This window comes from Melospiza melodia, chromosome 22 (assembly GCF_035770615.1).
Source record: "Melospiza melodia melodia isolate bMelMel2 chromosome 22, bMelMel2.pri, whole genome shotgun sequence".
Classification (NCBI taxonomy): Eukaryota; Metazoa; Chordata; class Aves; order Passeriformes; family Passerellidae; genus Melospiza; species Melospiza melodia.
Window position 1 is genome coordinate 3,884,608 of NC_086215.1, and position 16,835 is coordinate 3,901,442.

The 16,835-nt window shown below is 49.5% G+C and overlaps 1 protein-coding gene across 1 annotated transcript; it reads left to right on the forward strand.

Moving 5' to 3' along the window:
• The first annotated feature begins 858 nt into the window (after positions 1 to 858).
• On the forward strand, positions 859 to 12,906 carry NELFB (negative elongation factor complex member B). Its single transcript, XM_063174316.1, has 13 exons — positions 859 to 1,042; positions 1,177 to 1,340; positions 1,463 to 1,562; positions 3,676 to 3,906; positions 4,814 to 4,999; positions 5,986 to 6,098; positions 6,883 to 6,985; positions 7,912 to 8,007; positions 9,243 to 9,385; positions 10,266 to 10,372; positions 11,265 to 11,406; positions 12,134 to 12,242; positions 12,488 to 12,906. The coding sequence occupies exons 1-13, from the start codon at positions 941 to 943 to the stop codon at positions 12,623 to 12,625; spliced, it is 1,734 nt and encodes a 577-aa protein (XP_063030386.1). The 5' UTR covers positions 859 to 940; the 3' UTR covers positions 12,626 to 12,906.
• Positions 12,907 to 16,835: the final 3,929 nt, after the last annotated feature.

The window sequence follows — 16,835 nt, forward strand, 5'->3', positions numbered from 1 at the left end:
AACAGAGTTACAGACGTCCGGGTACCTTTTTCTGGGCAGCACGAGCCCAAAAAAGGACCCACGTTAACAGAGGAGTAACGCTTAAAAGCAATAGCCTGTTGCATATTCATACACTTCATACATGATGCATAAATTCCATTCAAACACAGGATTCTGTCTGGTCATCGTCAACTTCTTCCTTCAAATCCTAACAGTGCCTTTGAGGCGGGAAGAAATTAGTTTCTTCTGATAAGAGGGCAATAAATTCTTTTCCTCTAAAAGATTCAGGTGTCCTGTGGCTGCTATCTTGCTGCAAGTCCTTTCTTTAAAAATGTATCCTACATAGCATCGTTTCTATTTTAACAATTTTTAGAACCTAAAACTATATTTAACACAGTACTTAAGAGAATTAATACAGCATTACTTTCTAACACAACGCATATAATATTAATTTCAATATTTGTGAAAAGCCAATCATAAAATACATGCATTTTTCACACTCTGGACACGACCCTGTGCTGTGTGCTCTGGGATGGCCCTGCTTGGAAAGGAAGGTGGGCCCGGATGACCCTCTGTGGTCCCTTCCAACCCGAACCATGCTGTCATTCTGCGGTTCCGTGTGCCTGACAGCGCTGTCCAAAGGCTCCCTGAGCTCCGTCCGCCCTGCCCGGCGCTCAGCCGAGCCGCACCGAGCTCCTCGGGCCGCGGGCAGCCCGGGACAGCCAGGGCAGCGCCCGCGGAACCTTGGTGCGGCGGAACCTTGGTGCTGCGGCGCGGGGCCCGCGCGCGGCGGGGCCGGGCTGGGGCGGACCGCGCGGGGCCGGGGCGGGAGCTGAGGCGGGACCGGGACCGGGACAGGGACAGGGACCGGGAACCGAACCGGGATCGGGAGCGGGATCTGAGCCGGGAGCTGAGCCGGGAGCTGAGCCGGGAGCGGCCCCGCGGGCCCGGCCAGGCCGACATGTACGCGGGGCTGCAGGAGCTGGGAGTGGCCAACGGCGAGGATCTCAAGGAGACCCTCACGAACTGCACGGAGCCGCTGAAGGCCATCGAGCAGTTCCAGGTGCGTTAGGGGCCGTCTGGGGCCGGGCTGAGCGGGGACAGGGAGCACGGCACGGTCCGCAGTGCTGTCCGGGCTTTTCCTGGCTTTGTTTGTTATCCCGAGTGCCGCTGTCAGTCCCTCTGGCCGTGTTGCAGACGGAGAACGGGGTGCTGCTGCCCTCGCTGCAGTATGCCCTGCCCTTCCTGGACCTGCACGGCACCCCCCGGCTCGAGTTCCACCAGTCCGTGTTCGATGAGCTGCGGGAGAAGCTGCTGGAGAGAGTCTCGGCCATCGCTTTGGAGGGGAAGGTCGAGGAGAGGTTTGTCAGCAGTGACTTCTCTAAAGGTTCCTCAGTGACTGAGCTCCAGTGGCTTTGAGGTGGCCACTTTGTTCCTTTACTGCTGCATTGTACCTAGTGTGGTGTTTTTTCCATGATTTCAGATACAAGAAGCTGGAGGATCTCCTAGAGAAGAGCTTTTCCCTGGTCAAGATGCCCTCGATACAGCCCGTGGTCATGTGTGTCATGAAGCACTTGCCCAAGGTGGGAGCACTGCACTGCTTGGCCTGCTGTGATGTGGTGTGTCACTGATGTGTCCCTGGTGTGATATCCCTGGTGTCACATCTCTGGTGTGCCTCTGGCAGGTGGGCTCTGCTCCCTCTGCACCTTCTGCAAGTGTGTTGTTCACTGCTGGTTTCTCGGCTGTTTTAATGACCTGGAAAGGCCCGGGGTGGCCTTGGGCAGCCCGCGCTCCAAAGGACGAGAAGAAGCTTCAGGTTTTTTCTTGGTCTTCAGTGTTTATTAGTTATTTAGCTAAAAGATTTTCTCTCAGCCCGACAGAGGTCTGCACAGCAGCCAGCCATGAGCACACTGAGAGCCCCTGGGGCGGTCACTTATCTTTATACCCAAAACTACATATACAATATTTACCTATTTTCCCCAATACCTTTTACCCTTATTGACCAGTGCACTTTTAGTAATAACCAATCACAAAGTGCCAACATCACCAGAAAAGATGGAGGCCAAGAAGAAGAAGAAGAAGGACAGGACACGCCCCAATTCCTCCATCTTACTTCTTTAGACCCCCCTGTACAGAAATCTTAAACCCTGTGTTTCACACTAATTAACTTATCCCTTCACCATTCACCCAGTGAAATCCTCCCATCCTCATACAGGTGTCATCTCCTGTGCAGGATCAAAGTCCAGCCACCAGACACTTCTGGCAACATTCCAGGACTCCCGAGCCCCCCAAGGGTGGTCTTGGTCACTCTGCACATCAGTCCTGAGGTGCTGAGATCCCACAGTTCACTGTCAGGGACTGACTGAGGATTCAGTACATTCTTGTGTCTGCTAATACCTCAGTGGACTAATTCAAAAAGTGTTCCACATTTTCATAATCAGACTAGACTATTTCCCTATTTCTTTCAATCCATGCATCTTCCTAAAAAGCCAAGTTTGCTGATAGGTGAATTTTTCCACAGCTGTTTTACAAATCTCTGACAAGTGGAAGGCAAGACTTGAAGAGTGCAATTAAAAGTAGGCAGGAGGGAGAATCAGATCTCAGAATCAGTGAAATAAAAATCTCTAGGAGTGTCCTTTCTAGAAGCATCATGTTGCACTCAAGGTAATGGAATCAAAACACTGCTGGAACTTCAGTAATTTATTGAGATTGGAAATATCACCTTAAATGTCAGCACTGGAGATTTAAAGTAGATACTTTTTCTTCCTTGAAAGAATTAATGTTTGTGGTTTGGTTGTTGAAGTCTCTTAGGGCTGCTCTGCTGCTACACCAGGTGGGTGTATGCCCAGACTGCCTGAGGTGGGGATCAGGGCATGGAGAGAATTGTCCTGCTGTGCTCTGTGCTGGGGCTGCTTGGGCACAAGATAAAAAACATCTAAAGCTGTTGGAAAATGTTAAAAGGATGGGGAAGGGTCTGGAGGGGCAGTGAGGAGCAGCTGAGGGCTCTGGGGTTGTTCAGCTGGAGCAGAGTGAGGGCAGAGCTCCCCGGGGCTGCAGCTCCTCCCGAGGGGCAGCTCCCATCTCTGCTCTGGGCCAGGGACAGGAGCCAGGGCACGGCTGGGGCTGGGCCAGGGCAGCTCAGGCTGGAGCTCAGGGCAAGGCTCTGCCCCCAGAGGGTGCTGGCACTGCCCAGGCTGCCCAGGGAATGGGCACGGCCCCGAGGCTGCCAGAGCTCCAGGTGATCCCTGTGGATCCCTTCCAGCTCAGGATATTCTGTGATTCCATGAGATCAGCCAGGGATGAGCTGAATTATCCATCATCCATGCTGCAACTGGTTGTGGCACAGACCAATTGTGCAGGCAACCACTCCCCAGGAACCTGAGCTGAAAATGTGGATATTTCCTCAAATCAGAAGCACTGTGCTCTCCTGGCTTTTCATTTCATGCTTCACTGTGCAGCCTTTCAGAATCAATCAGTTTGCAAACCCCAGGGGGATAAAAAGGAGCTCACATGGATTTCTCAAGTACAGAACAACCTGAGTTTCCTTTTCCTTTGGTTTGTGGGAGACAGGGCCTGGACTGGATGATTCTGGTGGGTCCCTCCAGCTCAGGACATTCTGTGATTCCATGATTTGGATGGTTACAGTGGCAGGCAGGCGAGGAGCTGCTCACTGTGTGACTGCTCTGGGCATTGCAGGTCCCTGAGAAGAAGCTGAAGCTGGTGATGGCTGATAAGGACCTGTACAAGGCCTGTGCTGTGGAGGTGAAGAGACAGATCTGGCAGGACAACCAGGCTCTCTTTGGGGATGAGGTGTCACCCCTGCTGAAGCAATACATCCTGGAGAAGGAGAACATTCTCTTCAGCAATGATATTTCCTTCTTGCAAAATTTCTTCAGTCCGTCTCCCAAAACGAGACGCCAGGGAGAGGTAAGGACAAGGAAACCCTCACAGTGTGTGTGAGGGGAATTTATCAGCTTTCAGTCAACCATCACATAACCTGGGCTGCTTTCTTCTCCCCAACTTCACTGCTGAAGTTGTTTAGCTGAACAAACTCTTTGCAACAAACACCAGGCCATTTTCTCCTACACATCTCGATGAAAACAGCAGGAATTATTTTAGTTGTTGTGTAATAAAAGATGAATGTTCTAAGCTGATTATGCACTTCAAAAAAAGAAAGGGCAGATTTTTTTCTCTGTTGGTCAGTCTGGTTTTAATTCACTTCAGCTGTTCTTAAGGCTGAACATGTCTTATCACATCAGTTTGAGTATGCTGATATGTTAAATTTGCTTTTTTGGGAACTTTTTTAGTGGACATAGCTTAACTGAAGTTGCTTTTTTATTTTAAAAGATGTAGAAAGTTGTAGTTAATTGGCATCCAGAAAAGTTGAATTAAATTAAGGCAGGATAAAGCTTTAATTTCAGAGAGGGCAGCACATTTATTACACGAGAGGTTGTTTAGACCTGTTTTGTTTTCAAAATCATTTGGTGTAAGTGCCCTGGTGTAATTTACTCCAGGTTTGCACTGCAGAGCAGGACACTCAGCACCACACCTCCTCTTGGTCACTCCCTGAGGGGATGGGGGGAAAATCAGAAGGATAGAAAAAAGAAACCAGTGGTTGAGACAAAACCAGGTTATGGGTGTTGAAGATTTGGTGAATGTCTCGAACAAATGCTCCTGGAAATCTTGGTGTAAACAAAAAATTTCCTCTTCAGGACCTCGTGTCCCTGCTGGTGTTTCAATCTTGGTAAATCACATCAGATGATTAATTCACATTTGTGTGTGTGTAGAATGAGAGCACCTCGTGGTGCTGAGCCCTGGTTTCCCCTGAGCTCAGGTGGTGCAGAAGCTGACCCAGATGATTGGCAAGAACGTGAAGCTCTATGACATGGTGCTGCAGTTCCTCAGGACGCTCTTCCTGCGCACCAGGAACGTCCACTACTGCACGCTCAGGGCTGAGCTCCTCATGTCCCTGCACGACCTGGAGATCAGTGAGATCTGCACTGTTGATCCCTGCCACAAGGTACCTGTCACATGGGGCTATTTGTGGAGAATTTGCTGGAAAAAGCCCTGAGAAAACGAGTCCTTTCTGTAAAGAGAGTTCAGACCTTGAACCTAAATGTCATCTTATATTCCTCAAACCTTCAGATGAAAACTTCATCTTGGTTAACCAGCACTTTGCTTTCATTTCATAATCCATGTATCATTGAAATTTAGGGTGCTTTGGAAATGTTAACAGCAATGTCTAATCTGACATCTATTCTATGTGGATGCTGCAAAACTAATAAAAAACATCAGCTGGCCCCAGGTTCTTACTCCAGGCTTCCCTCCCAGTTGTGGATTTGCTCTTTCTGTCAGTAAACTGTGTTTGTAACAGTAAATACATTGAATATTGAATGAAAACATGAACCATGAATGAAAACATGAAAAAACTATTCAAATATTGGGAAGTGACAGATGTGATAATGTCACAGCAGCATCTTGTTACTGGCCCCTTGTTCATGGTAGCATCCCTCTGACCTGGAACAAGGCCTTTTCTCTGAAGTAGTTGTTACATGTATTCTGCTTAAAAAATAGTTCAGTAATACAGCTCTAAAGCAGGAATACCTCCACTGTGAATAGTCCTTTATTTAGTGAGTGGGAGTGCTGTTGCAATGGCCAAAATAAACCACGTTTTTGCTTCTAAGTGATGCTGCTTCTTTCTCAGTCTCCTCCTTGTGTAAATCCACAGGTGTGCAGGGCAGTGGTGGATTTAATAAATGCCTGCTCTTTAATTGCCAGGGAAGTGAGAAAGTGACCCCAGGTTAACTTCCCTGGGCATTCCCAACCTGCTTTTGGGCTGTTGGCCTTTCTGACCTCTGTGTTTGTCACCACTGTGGTACTGTGCCTGGGTGCACTAATGAAGCATCTCAACTGCAGATATTTTGAGGTCACTCTGAGCCTGTTTTCTCTGACATCATGTGTTCTGTTGCTGTTTCATGAGTTCCTAAAGCTCCCTCCATTTTGCAGTTCACCTGGTGCCTCGACGCCTGCATTCGGGAGAAGTTTGTGGACAACAAGAGAGCTCGGGAATTGCAAGGATTCCTGGATGGGGTGAAGAAAGGACAAGAACAAGTGTTGGGGTAAGGCACTTGGGCTGTTCATTGGGAACCTGAAATTGGCTTCCTGGCACTCATAGCATCTGACAGGTGTTAATTCTTCCCTGAAGCCAGCAAATCTCCAGCAGCCCCTCTGTGCACTCACAGAGTCACAGCCAAGCACGTCGTGGTGGCAGAGCTTGCACTGCTTCACTTGCCACCCTTGAGTCTCCCCTGTGGCCTCATAACAAAATTCATTAGCCTTTCTTAAGGAGTCAGAATAACTTAATATGAATGACTTGTCTGGCTTTAAACCCAGAGAAAATGGGCTGGTGATGTTTGTCAGTTGAAGTACTTCATTAGCTTCAAATGAAAACCTTGCTGTGATCTGGTACACTTACATTTCTGGAAGGTTGCCCTCTCAGTATTTTATTTAGCTGGTACTTTCAGATTTGTCCATTTGTATTTAAAACTACTTCAAAATTCACTTTTACTTGTTGTTTTTCAAAAGCCTCTGAGACCTTTCTGTCCTCAGCACTCTGGAGATGGTTAAAACCTGCCAACTCAAAGAGCTGGGGCCACCAGAGCCCCAGTACCTGTGGGCTGTCTCCCAGCAGACCTTCAGCTGGCTGTGGGGGATTTTGTGCTTGATCTCAGTGCAGAAGACTTTCAGCAGTTGTTATTTCTGCTCTTTCATATTGAAACCACCATGAATGTTATTTTTTACAAGGCAGGACAAGGTTCATCATGTGCACACAGCTGGGTTTGGACCTGTACAATAGGGTGGTTGGCTATGTATGATAAGTGTTTGGTTTTTATTTCTTCTCAGGGACTTATCAATGATCCTGTGTGATCCCTTTGCCATTAACACCTTAGCCTTGAGCACCATAAGGCACCTGCAGGACCTGGTTGGGCAGGACACCTTGCCCAGGGTAAGCATTGCAGCTTGTGTAGCTAACCTGGACTGTGCTCCAGGCTGACTGACAGCCATCAGGGAAGGACTGGCACCATCCAAGGCTCATTAAGTTCCCAAATGTGGCAGTTGGAACAAGGGAAACATGACTCCTGTCCATTTGCAGCTCCTGCTGCAGAGCTCTGCAGGAGCTCTTTGGACATTTTGGCACTAGCCAGACTGACCACGAATTCTTTGCATGGCTCATTCTGCCTGGCAGCTGTGCAAATACAGAATAATGTGTAGAATCTGTGCCTCCCTGCTTTGTCCCTCCATCAGTCTGTCTGACCAGCAGCACCTTCCTCCTGCCATGGTGAATGCCATGGGTTTGTTTGCACAGCTCTGCTCTGGTGGCTGAGATAAAACACAGCTCCTGCAAGTGGAGTCTGCAGGAGGTGCTGAAGGGTTAAAGAAGGGCACCCTGACAGGTGTCTCAACAATGGGAGCCACTTGCTGTTTTATCCCTGAGCTGTTAAATGTTCTTGCATGGAGCAACTTCCTTGTGACAGTTTAAGACTGAAAGTCGTTTGGGTTTCAGGACACAAACAATCCATTCTTACACACCCTTTCTCCTCCTTTCTTCTGCTGAGATGACTTGGTTTATGCTCTCACACATTACGTTTTATTGCACTAATTGGGCTGGACACATTTTAAAAAGATGTTCTCAGATGACTGCAAACTTCCTGGTGCATTATAAATTTACAAACCCTCCCCAAACCCTGAGGTGTGGCAGTTATTTGATGCCCATTTGAGGATCAGTTTTCAATTAACTTGAACTGAATGCCTTTAGCAGTGTTGGACAAAGCTGCTAATCCAGAACAGCTTTGAATATAAACCACTTCTTCCAAATAAATATCTCATGTGAAAATTAAAATAGCTGTTTTTCTTCTCCCCTTAAAATTGGAGGAAAGCCCGGATCTGCTGCTGCTCCTTAGGATGCTGTCTTTGGGACAGGGGGCCTGGGACATGATTGACAGCCAAGTCTTCAAGGAACCAAAAATGGTGAGCCCTTTTGATGTTAAGAATTTAACACAATTAATCAAATTTAGACTTGTTTATTATTTTATTGCATTCCTGATTAAACATTTGTTCTCCAAATGTCTCATCAGAGCTTTCTTGGACAAAAACAGTGGTCAGAGAGCAGCTGTTCTGGACATGCTGGGAGCTTCCATTACCTTTTTATTTCCATGGGTGCCTGGTCCTTACTGTTCTAAAATCAGCCTGTACCTCTGTTAAATACTCCACTGGTTTCTCATTGCTCTCTCATTTTTCCTGAAGTCTTGCATACAACTGATGTGTTTGTGGAACACATCTTGCATGAGGAAAGCAGGATTTCCAGGACTATCTCAAACTCTGGTAGCAGTTCAGAAACTTTTCATGGACAAGAAAAATGGTTTTTTCCCCTCCCAGCTCTCTGTTACAGCAGTTTAATGTAGTGCCCCATTGAGCTGTAATCTTTCCATGCTTTGGAAATCCTTTCCCAGTGTTACAGGAATCCCTGGTGTGGCTCAGCTGAGGGCAGGAAGGCCAACCCTGCTGTTGCACAGGAGGGCTGTTCCTCTGGGGGAATTTGCTGTTTCTCTTCTGAACTATAAAGCAGTAAATGTTTTATAAACACCTGGGGGCACATTTGAAGTCTCTAAAATGCATCCACTCCTGGCTGCTAGGATGTTTAAATTCACCCAGGGAGGATGTGCATAACACTGGGACTAGCAGTGAGAGGGACAAGTAATTCTGAAAGTGGTGCTGTCATTTGTGCTCTCTTATGAACCTATAAGGGAAAATGCTCCGTTCCTTTCCAAAGGGAGTCTCTCAATCAGTCTTTAAAATCTGATTTATTTGTGCTTTTGTTACCTCAAATAAGCTGAGCCATGCTGGGAGTCAGTGATTGTTGATATCAGCAGTTTGATGTCATCCTGAACACATCCCATGCCTGCAGCAGGGCTGGGAGGGGCCTCTCAGGAGAAATGCAACACAATTGTCCAAAGAAAGGGTTTGAGCAGGAGTGTTTCTGTAGTGAGATGAAGCAGAGTTTTCCTAATTACCATGGAATGTGTGGAAGTGAATTATTCAGGAATTTTGACTGGAATTGGATGTCTGTCAGCTGGTTTTCCTCACTGTAGGATGCGGCTCCTCACACTGCCTTGCTTTTGTCACAGCGCTTCAGGACCATCAGGTGGCATGAAGTGACTGATAATGGCTCTGTTCTCTTCCCTCTGTCCTTCCCTCCCTCCAAGGAAGCCGAGCTGATCACCAGGTTCCTGCCCCTGCTGATGTCCTTTGTGGTGGATGACCACACCTTCACAGTGGATCAGAAGCTGCCCTCGGAGGAGAAGGGACCAATCCCCTACCCCAGCGCCATTCCCGAGGCTTTCACCAAGTACGTGCCTGGCCCCACCCACTGCAGGCTCTGCCTCCAAGGCAGCAGGAGCCAGCCAGACCTGGCAGGGAAAACTGCCTGTGCTAAAGGCAGGGCTTCCTGGGGTGAGATTCAGTGCTAATCCATCGAGTTTGAACTTTAACAAAACAGCTTTCCCTTGTGCTCCCTCAAATACAATTTATCTACATAAATAATGGTCCCATAATGGACTATTCTCTCATTGAATATGAGACTTTTTGGTGTTTCTGTTCAGCTTCCCAGGCACTGAATGCTGAGTTTGGGGTGATATTTGGGTGCAGCTGGATGAGTGCCCATGTTGAAGAGCACTATTGGAAATTATGCATAAAGTTGGCATTTTTGGCACCCACACTCTGTCTGTTGATAACCTGTCACTCCAGGGACATCAAAAGGATAATGAAAACCTCTCTCTGCTCTTTTCTGTTCAGGTCTTCTGATTTCTAGCACAATTCTTGTCTGTGTGCCAGAATCTGGATAGTGGGTCCTGGTAGTTGTGCTCTCCTCTATAGCAGTGTTATGTTTGACTTTTGGGAGACTGAAACATTATTGGATTTTGTAGAATTTTTGAGTATTTGGGCTTCTTCTAAAGGCCATTTTGAGCAGCACTTTAATCAGGAAGACATTATAAATGTTGACAGTTAAATGCAGCTGTTTGCTGAATGTTCAGTTTTTCTGGAGTGTGGTAGTGAACACAGGGATGGTCCATCTGCTCACTCACTGAATAGCTGCACTTCAGTGGGTTTGGAATTAGCCACTGCTGTACCTGCTTGATAACCATCCCACAAGTACTTTAAACCTCTTAAAAATTAAAAAAAAAAAAAATTGCTTTATTGATGAATAAACTTTGCTTGTGCCATAACAGGTTCCTGCAGGAGAACAGGATAGCTTGTGAGATTGGGCTGTATTACATCCTTCACATCACCAAACAGAGGAACAAGAATGCTTTTCTGAGGCTCCTGCCAGCACTAGGTAAGTTTTTGTCTCATCTTCTGTTTGCCTTGTACTGGACACTCAGGAGGCCACTGAACCTGGAGTGACAGGGATGTCAGACCAGGGACAGGGTGTTCTTCTGCCTTTGGCTCTTCTGGTGACTTAGTTGTGAGTCCCTGCAGGAGTGTTTGGGTTCTGCAATTTTCTGCTGATGTGAGAGTTTGGGGGCAGTGCTGAGGTCAGTGGTTCCTTACATCAAGGCCTCCATTAACAATGAGATCAGTTGAGAGCTGTTTGGAATCAATCTGAAAAATAGCAGAGCAGGTGCCCCAATTCTGCTGCTGCCCACAGTGACTGCAGGTGGCCAGAAGTTGCTGGGACTTGACTTTGTGTGGTGGAAAAATTGGTAACAAAATAAGTAACAAAATAGGGCTGAACACAGCTTTAATTTTTCCACCAGTATTATCTTGTTCACTGACTCCTCTGGGATGAGTTGCAGGAGAGCTCTGGAGCAATCTGCTCCTAATCTTTTATGTCTGAAGATCAAAGCCACCTGCTTGGGCTGCCTGTTAGCAAAGGAAATGAGAAAAAATGACTGAAAGGAAGTAGACTTACATTAGATATTGGGGAGGAATTGTTCCCTGTGAGGGTGGGCAGGCCCTGGCACAGGGTGCCCAGAGCAGCTGTGGCTGCCCCTGGATCCCTGGCAGTGCCCAAGGCCAGGCTGGGCAGGGCTGGGAGCAGCCTGGGACAGTGGGAGGTGTCCCTGCCATGGCAGGGGTGGCACTGGATGGGCTTTAAGGTCCTTTCCAACCCAAACCATTCCATGATGAAACCTCCCTGCAGGGATTTCAGCAGGAACAGGAGCTGTGTGGACAGGTGTTGGCACATCCTTGTTAGTCTGTGTCTCTTTCCTTTCCATGTTTCATAGTTGAGACATTCAGTGACTTGGCCTTCAGTGACATTTTCCTGCACCTGCTCACTGGTAACCTCACCCTGCTCAGTGATGAGTTTGCACTTGAGGAGTTTTGCACCAGTCTCTTTGATGGCTTCTTCCTCACTGCCTGCTCCAGGTAAAGCAGATTGTTCTCACTGGAGAGAGGGAGTTCACAGAATGCCTGACAGAGTTTTACTGCTCTGAGCAATAGTTTAATAGTTCATCCAATTTTTCACTAGCAGTGGAAATATCAGCCTGATGCTGTTTTCCTTTAAGGAAAGGTGAATGTTTTGGGATGAAGTTTTTATCAGCCAAATGGATATGTCTTGACTGGTGAATTATTTCATTCATTATCCCTAAGGTGGAGTTGCAAAGGAGAATATCCTTCAGGCTTTGCAGTAGCTCTGGCTGTGTAGAGTTAACTTCAGCTCTTTGCAGTATCAGCAGCACACAAAAATCTGTTGTTACCTCTGGTCCCTCACTCTGGTTTAGCTGGTGGCCTGCAGACAAGTTCAGCCTCCAGAAAGCTTCCCTAAAAGTGGCTGAAATTCCTGCTGGAGCACAGCAGCATCTGCTGCTGCTTCTGCTGCTTCCTCCACACACTCTGTGCTTAAAATCTCCCCCTCCCTCCTCATGGTTGTGCAGGTAATCCACTGCTGTTGAACAGTGCCTTGAATCCTTGAAGGTCCAAGGCAGTGTTAGTGCTTACACTAAGATAGCTCCTTCCAGAAGCTCCAGTTCTCAGGGGTTTTGGATAATTATAACAAAGCCTATGGTGGGGGGAATTATTCTGTTGCTGTGGCTTCCTTGTTCTCAAGATGTTTGTTTGTCTTGGTTACTGTGCTTTCAATTGGCTCTTGCAGGAAGGAGAACGTGCACAGACATGTGCTCAGGCTGCTGCTGCATCTGCATCACAAAGTGGCCCCAGCCAAGCTGGAGTCTCTCCAGAAAGCTTTGGAGCCCACCAAGCAGGTAGGAAGGGAAGCAGGAGAAAGGGAATTCTGATTGCAAGTGAAAGCAGCTGTCTTTCCAGACACTATTTCATGGAACACAAGCTCTGCTTTCCAAGGCTACCAAGCTATGGCCTAATTATTTACCTTGTGGCTCCCTCCTCCAGTGTTGGTTTGTGTTAAACACACAGGCTGAAGCACACTTGGTGCTCTGGCTGGAATGGAGTGTGACTGTGCTGTTTGCCTGTCCCTGCTTCTTTCCTGCAGAGTGGGGAAGCTGTGAAGGAGCTTTACAACCAGCTCAGTGAGAAGCTGGAGCTGCGCAAGCCCAGCCCGGCTGAAGTGACTGAGACTCCCTCCATGGAGCTGCCCCTGCCCACCGTGCCCACCCCAGCCTCACGCTGAGCTGGGCTGCAGGGCAGGCCTGAGGGGAGAGGAGCTGAGCCTCTGCTGCCTTCTGAGTGGCTCTGCCCACGGGGTGGAGACAAAAACAAAGCCACTGAAGCTCCTTCGGGATTCGCTGCAGTTCACCCAGCTCACTGGCTCTGGCTGGTTAGAAAACTGTATGCAGTGCATTGCAAGGTTTACTTTTCTTAAACATAGCTGAGTGTCTTCTTGTAGATCCACTTGAAATCTGACTGTACATTTTTAAAAGAAAAAGAAGAAAATGCATATTTTTAAGCTTAGCATCCTGTGTCTTTAAGCTCTGCTCAGTGAGTGTGGAGCCCTGGTGTGGCTGAGCAGGTGCTGTGGGCTCTTGAGGCTGATCAAGGCCTTGGTCTGCCCCTTGGGCTCTCTGGACAAGATGCTAAAGAGGAGGAAGACTCAGAGGAGATGAGCTCCACTGAAAGCAGTTCCTGTCTGAGGTTCCAGCTCGTTTGGTACATGGTAAGATGTGCTGCACTCTCATAAGTGTCCAGTGCTGCCACCAATCTGAGCAGCAGTCAGCAGCCTCTTCTCAGATGGGCTTCCACAAAGAGAGCCAGAAATGGAACCAGTCTCTCCCCTTTCCTCCCAGCTTTTCTCCAAAGGAGTAGCTTGAAGTGAGTCCTGGAGCCAGTTACAAAGAGCAAGGCTGGGATGTTCCTCAGTGACAGCAGGGCTTGGGTGTAGGTGCAGTGATATTCAGTTTGTGAAAAAATAGAATCACAGAAATGTCCTGTGTTGGAAGGGACATTTCAGATCATCCAGTGCCACCCCTGCCATGGGAGGGACACCTCCCACTGTCCCAGGCTGCTCCCAGCCCTGCCCAGCCTGGCCTTGGGCACTGCCAGGGATCCAGGGGCAGCCACAGCTGCTCTGGGCACCCTGTGCCAGGCCCTGCCCACCCTGCCAGGGAACAATTCCCAATTCCCAATATCCCATCCATCGCTGCCCTCTGGCACTGGGAGCCATTCCCTGTGTCCTGGCATTCCAGGCCCTTGTACAGAGTCTCTCCCCTTTCCTTGAAGGCTCCCTTCAGGCCCTGGCAGGTTGCACTTGGGGCACCCAGAGCTTCTCTCCTCCAGGCTGGCAGGCCTGTCCTTCATGGCTCCCTTGTGTCACTGTTTCTGTTCCACTTCTGCTTTTGCTCCTGCCTCAGCTGGAGTGTGCAGGGCCCTGTTCAGTGCCCAGCCACCCTCTGAGGAAAGAACCTTATCCTCATACCCAACCTAAACCTTCCTTCTTTCCCCCATCAGCTCTTGTTTCCTGGGACTGGAGCTCTGAGTGCCAAGTCACGCTCAGGAGACTCCTCTGTTCCCTGAAGCTGTGTCCAAAACACCCAAACAAACACAGTAGTTAAGTGGAGGGGTGGAACTCCCTCCCCAGTGCTGCTCCCTCCCTCTCTGTGTGGTTTCTTCCTCCTGAGCTCAGAAATGCTGTGTGAGGGCAGTGACACCCTCCTTTAACCACCTTGGTGCTTTATTTCTCCTTTGGTGCAGGAACAGGAAAGGTGGGAGGTGTTTGTGTTTGACTCAGGGGCACTGTCCTGTACCCCACATTTCCTGTGTTCTCTTGTTTTCACTGCAGCTCCCAGGTCAGGGCTGCTTTGGGGAGCCTCTCAGCAGTTCTGATACTGGATTTGTTGGAAAGAGCACCTCGTGTAACAATTTCCTGATACTGGATTTATTTGAAACAGCACCTGGGTGTAACAATTTCCTGCAGAGTTTTGGTTTCAAACTGTTTAAACTGTCCTGGTAACTTAGACCAAATAACATCCCATACTGCTGCCAAACCTTGGCCATGAACCTGCTCAGGCCCATGTTCTGCTCAGACTTGGAGGTAATTTTAGGATTGTTTTGGGGATTCTTTTGGTCACTTGAGGTTCTCCATATCCCAAGGCTGATGTGGTGCTCTCCTGCAGCAGGAATTTGTCATCCAGGATGATTATTTTTTACTGTTTGGTACAAAGGCCTGTACCTGCAGAACTGTCACACACAATGGTGATTTTTCCCAGTTTTTTACATCCATGAAGGAACTGAATCCCAGAATATGAACTGGCCATTCCCAGTGCTGGTGGCAAGTTTGGCTGAGGAGGGGAGAGCTGGGCAGCTGAGAGGGAGTGGCTGCCAGTCTGCTGCTGCTCAAGGAGACACAATTCCAGAAAACAATGTTATTAGTGAGCATCTCTTCCTGCTTGCACGTTTTGGTAGTGAAACTCTTCCATGTTTTGAGATAAGAAAGGTTTCACTCCTGTGCCAGGAATGACACAGAGCCCTGTTGTGCAGGTGAACCCTGCATGGCAGGAGCTGAGCTGGCTGCACTGGGCTGCAGGGGCTGGGATTCCAGGGGTGCAGGGATATGGGCTGCAGGGGCTGGGATTCCAGGGATATGGGATGCAGGGACTGGGATTCCAGGGGTACAGGGATATGGGGTGCAGGGGCTGGGATTCCAGGGGTACAAGGGATATGGGGTGCAGGGGCTGGGATTCCAGGGGTGCAGGGATATGGGGTGCAGGGGCTGGGATTCCAGGGGTGCAGGGATATGGGGTTCAGGGGCTGGGATTCCAGGGGTACAGGGATATGGGATGCAGGGGCTAGGGTTTCAGGGGTGTGGGGTGCAGGGTCTGAAATTCCAGGGATACAGGGATATGGGGTTCAGGATGCTGGATGTGCAGAGTCTGGAATTCTGGGGATACAGGGATATGGGGTGCAGGGGCTGGGATTCCAGGGGTACAGGGATATGGGGTGCAGGACTGGGATTCCAGGGGTACAGGGGGTATGGGGTCTGGGATTCTAGGGATTTGAGGGTGCAGGGTCTTGGATTCCAGGGATACAGGAATATGGGATGCAGGGGCTGGGATTCCAGGGCTTCAGGGGTGTGGGGTGCAGGGTCTGAAATTCCAGGGATACAGGGATATGGGGTTCAGGATGCTGGATGTGCAGAGTCTGGAATTCTGGGGATACAGGGATATGGGGTGCAGGGGCTGGGATTCCAATGGTACAAGGGTGTGGGGTGCAGGATCTGGGATTCCAGGGATCTGGGCTGCCAGGGATATGGGGTATGGGGTACAGGGTGCTTGATGTGCAGAGTCTGGAATTCTGGGGATAAAGTGATATGGGGTGCAGGATCTGGGATTCCTGGGATCCAGGGGTGTGGGGTGCAGGATCTGGGATTCCAGGGTTCCAGGGATATGGGGTTCAGGGTCTGGGATTCCAGGGATCCAGGAGTGTGGGTGCAGGACCTGGGATTCCAGGGATCTGGGCTGCTGGGGATCCAGGAGTGTGGGGTATGGGGTGCAGGGTCCTGGATGTTCATGGTCTGGGATTCCAGGGGTCCAAGAGTGTGGGGTGCAGGATGTGCAGGGTCTGGGGATACAGGGATATGGGGTGCAGGGTGCTGGATGTGCAGAGGCTGGAATTCCAGGGGTACAGGAATATGGGGTGCAGGATCTGGGATTCCAGGGATTTGGGCTGCCAGGGATCCAGGGGTGTGGGGTGCAGGGTGCTGGATGTGCAGAGCCTGGAATTGCAGGGATACAGGTATGAGGTGCAAGGTGCTTGATGTGCAGAGTCTGGAGTTCTGGGGATACAGGGATATGGGGTGCAGGATCTGGGATTCCAGGGATCTGGGCTGCCAGGGATCCTGGAGTCTGGGGTGCAGGATGTGCAGGGTCTGGGGTCCCAGGGATACAGGGATAAGGGGTGCAGGGTGCTTGATGTGCAGAGTCTGGAATTCTGGGGATACAGTGATATGGGGTCCAGGGCCTGGGATTCCAGGGTCTTGGCCAACAGGGATCAGAGTGTGGGGTTCAGGGTGCTGGATGTGCAGGGTCTGGAATTCCAGGGATCTGAGCTGCCAGGCATCTAGGGGTGTGGGCTGCAGGGTGCTGGGGTGTCAGGGATTCAGGTTACAGGGATCCCAGGGATGCAGATTGCTGGATGTGCAGAGTCTGGAATTCCAAGGATACAGAGTATGGGGTGCAGGGTGCTGGATGTGCAGGGTCTGGGATTCCTGGGGTAGAGGGGATGAGGTGCAGGGTGCTGAATATTCAAAGTCTGGGGTTCCAGGGGTCCAGGGGTGTGGGATGCAGGGTGCTGGATGTGCAGGGCCTGGGATTCCAGGGATCTGAGGGTGTGGGGTGCAGGGATCTGGGCTACCAGGGTTCCAGGAGTATGGAGTGCTGGATGTGCTA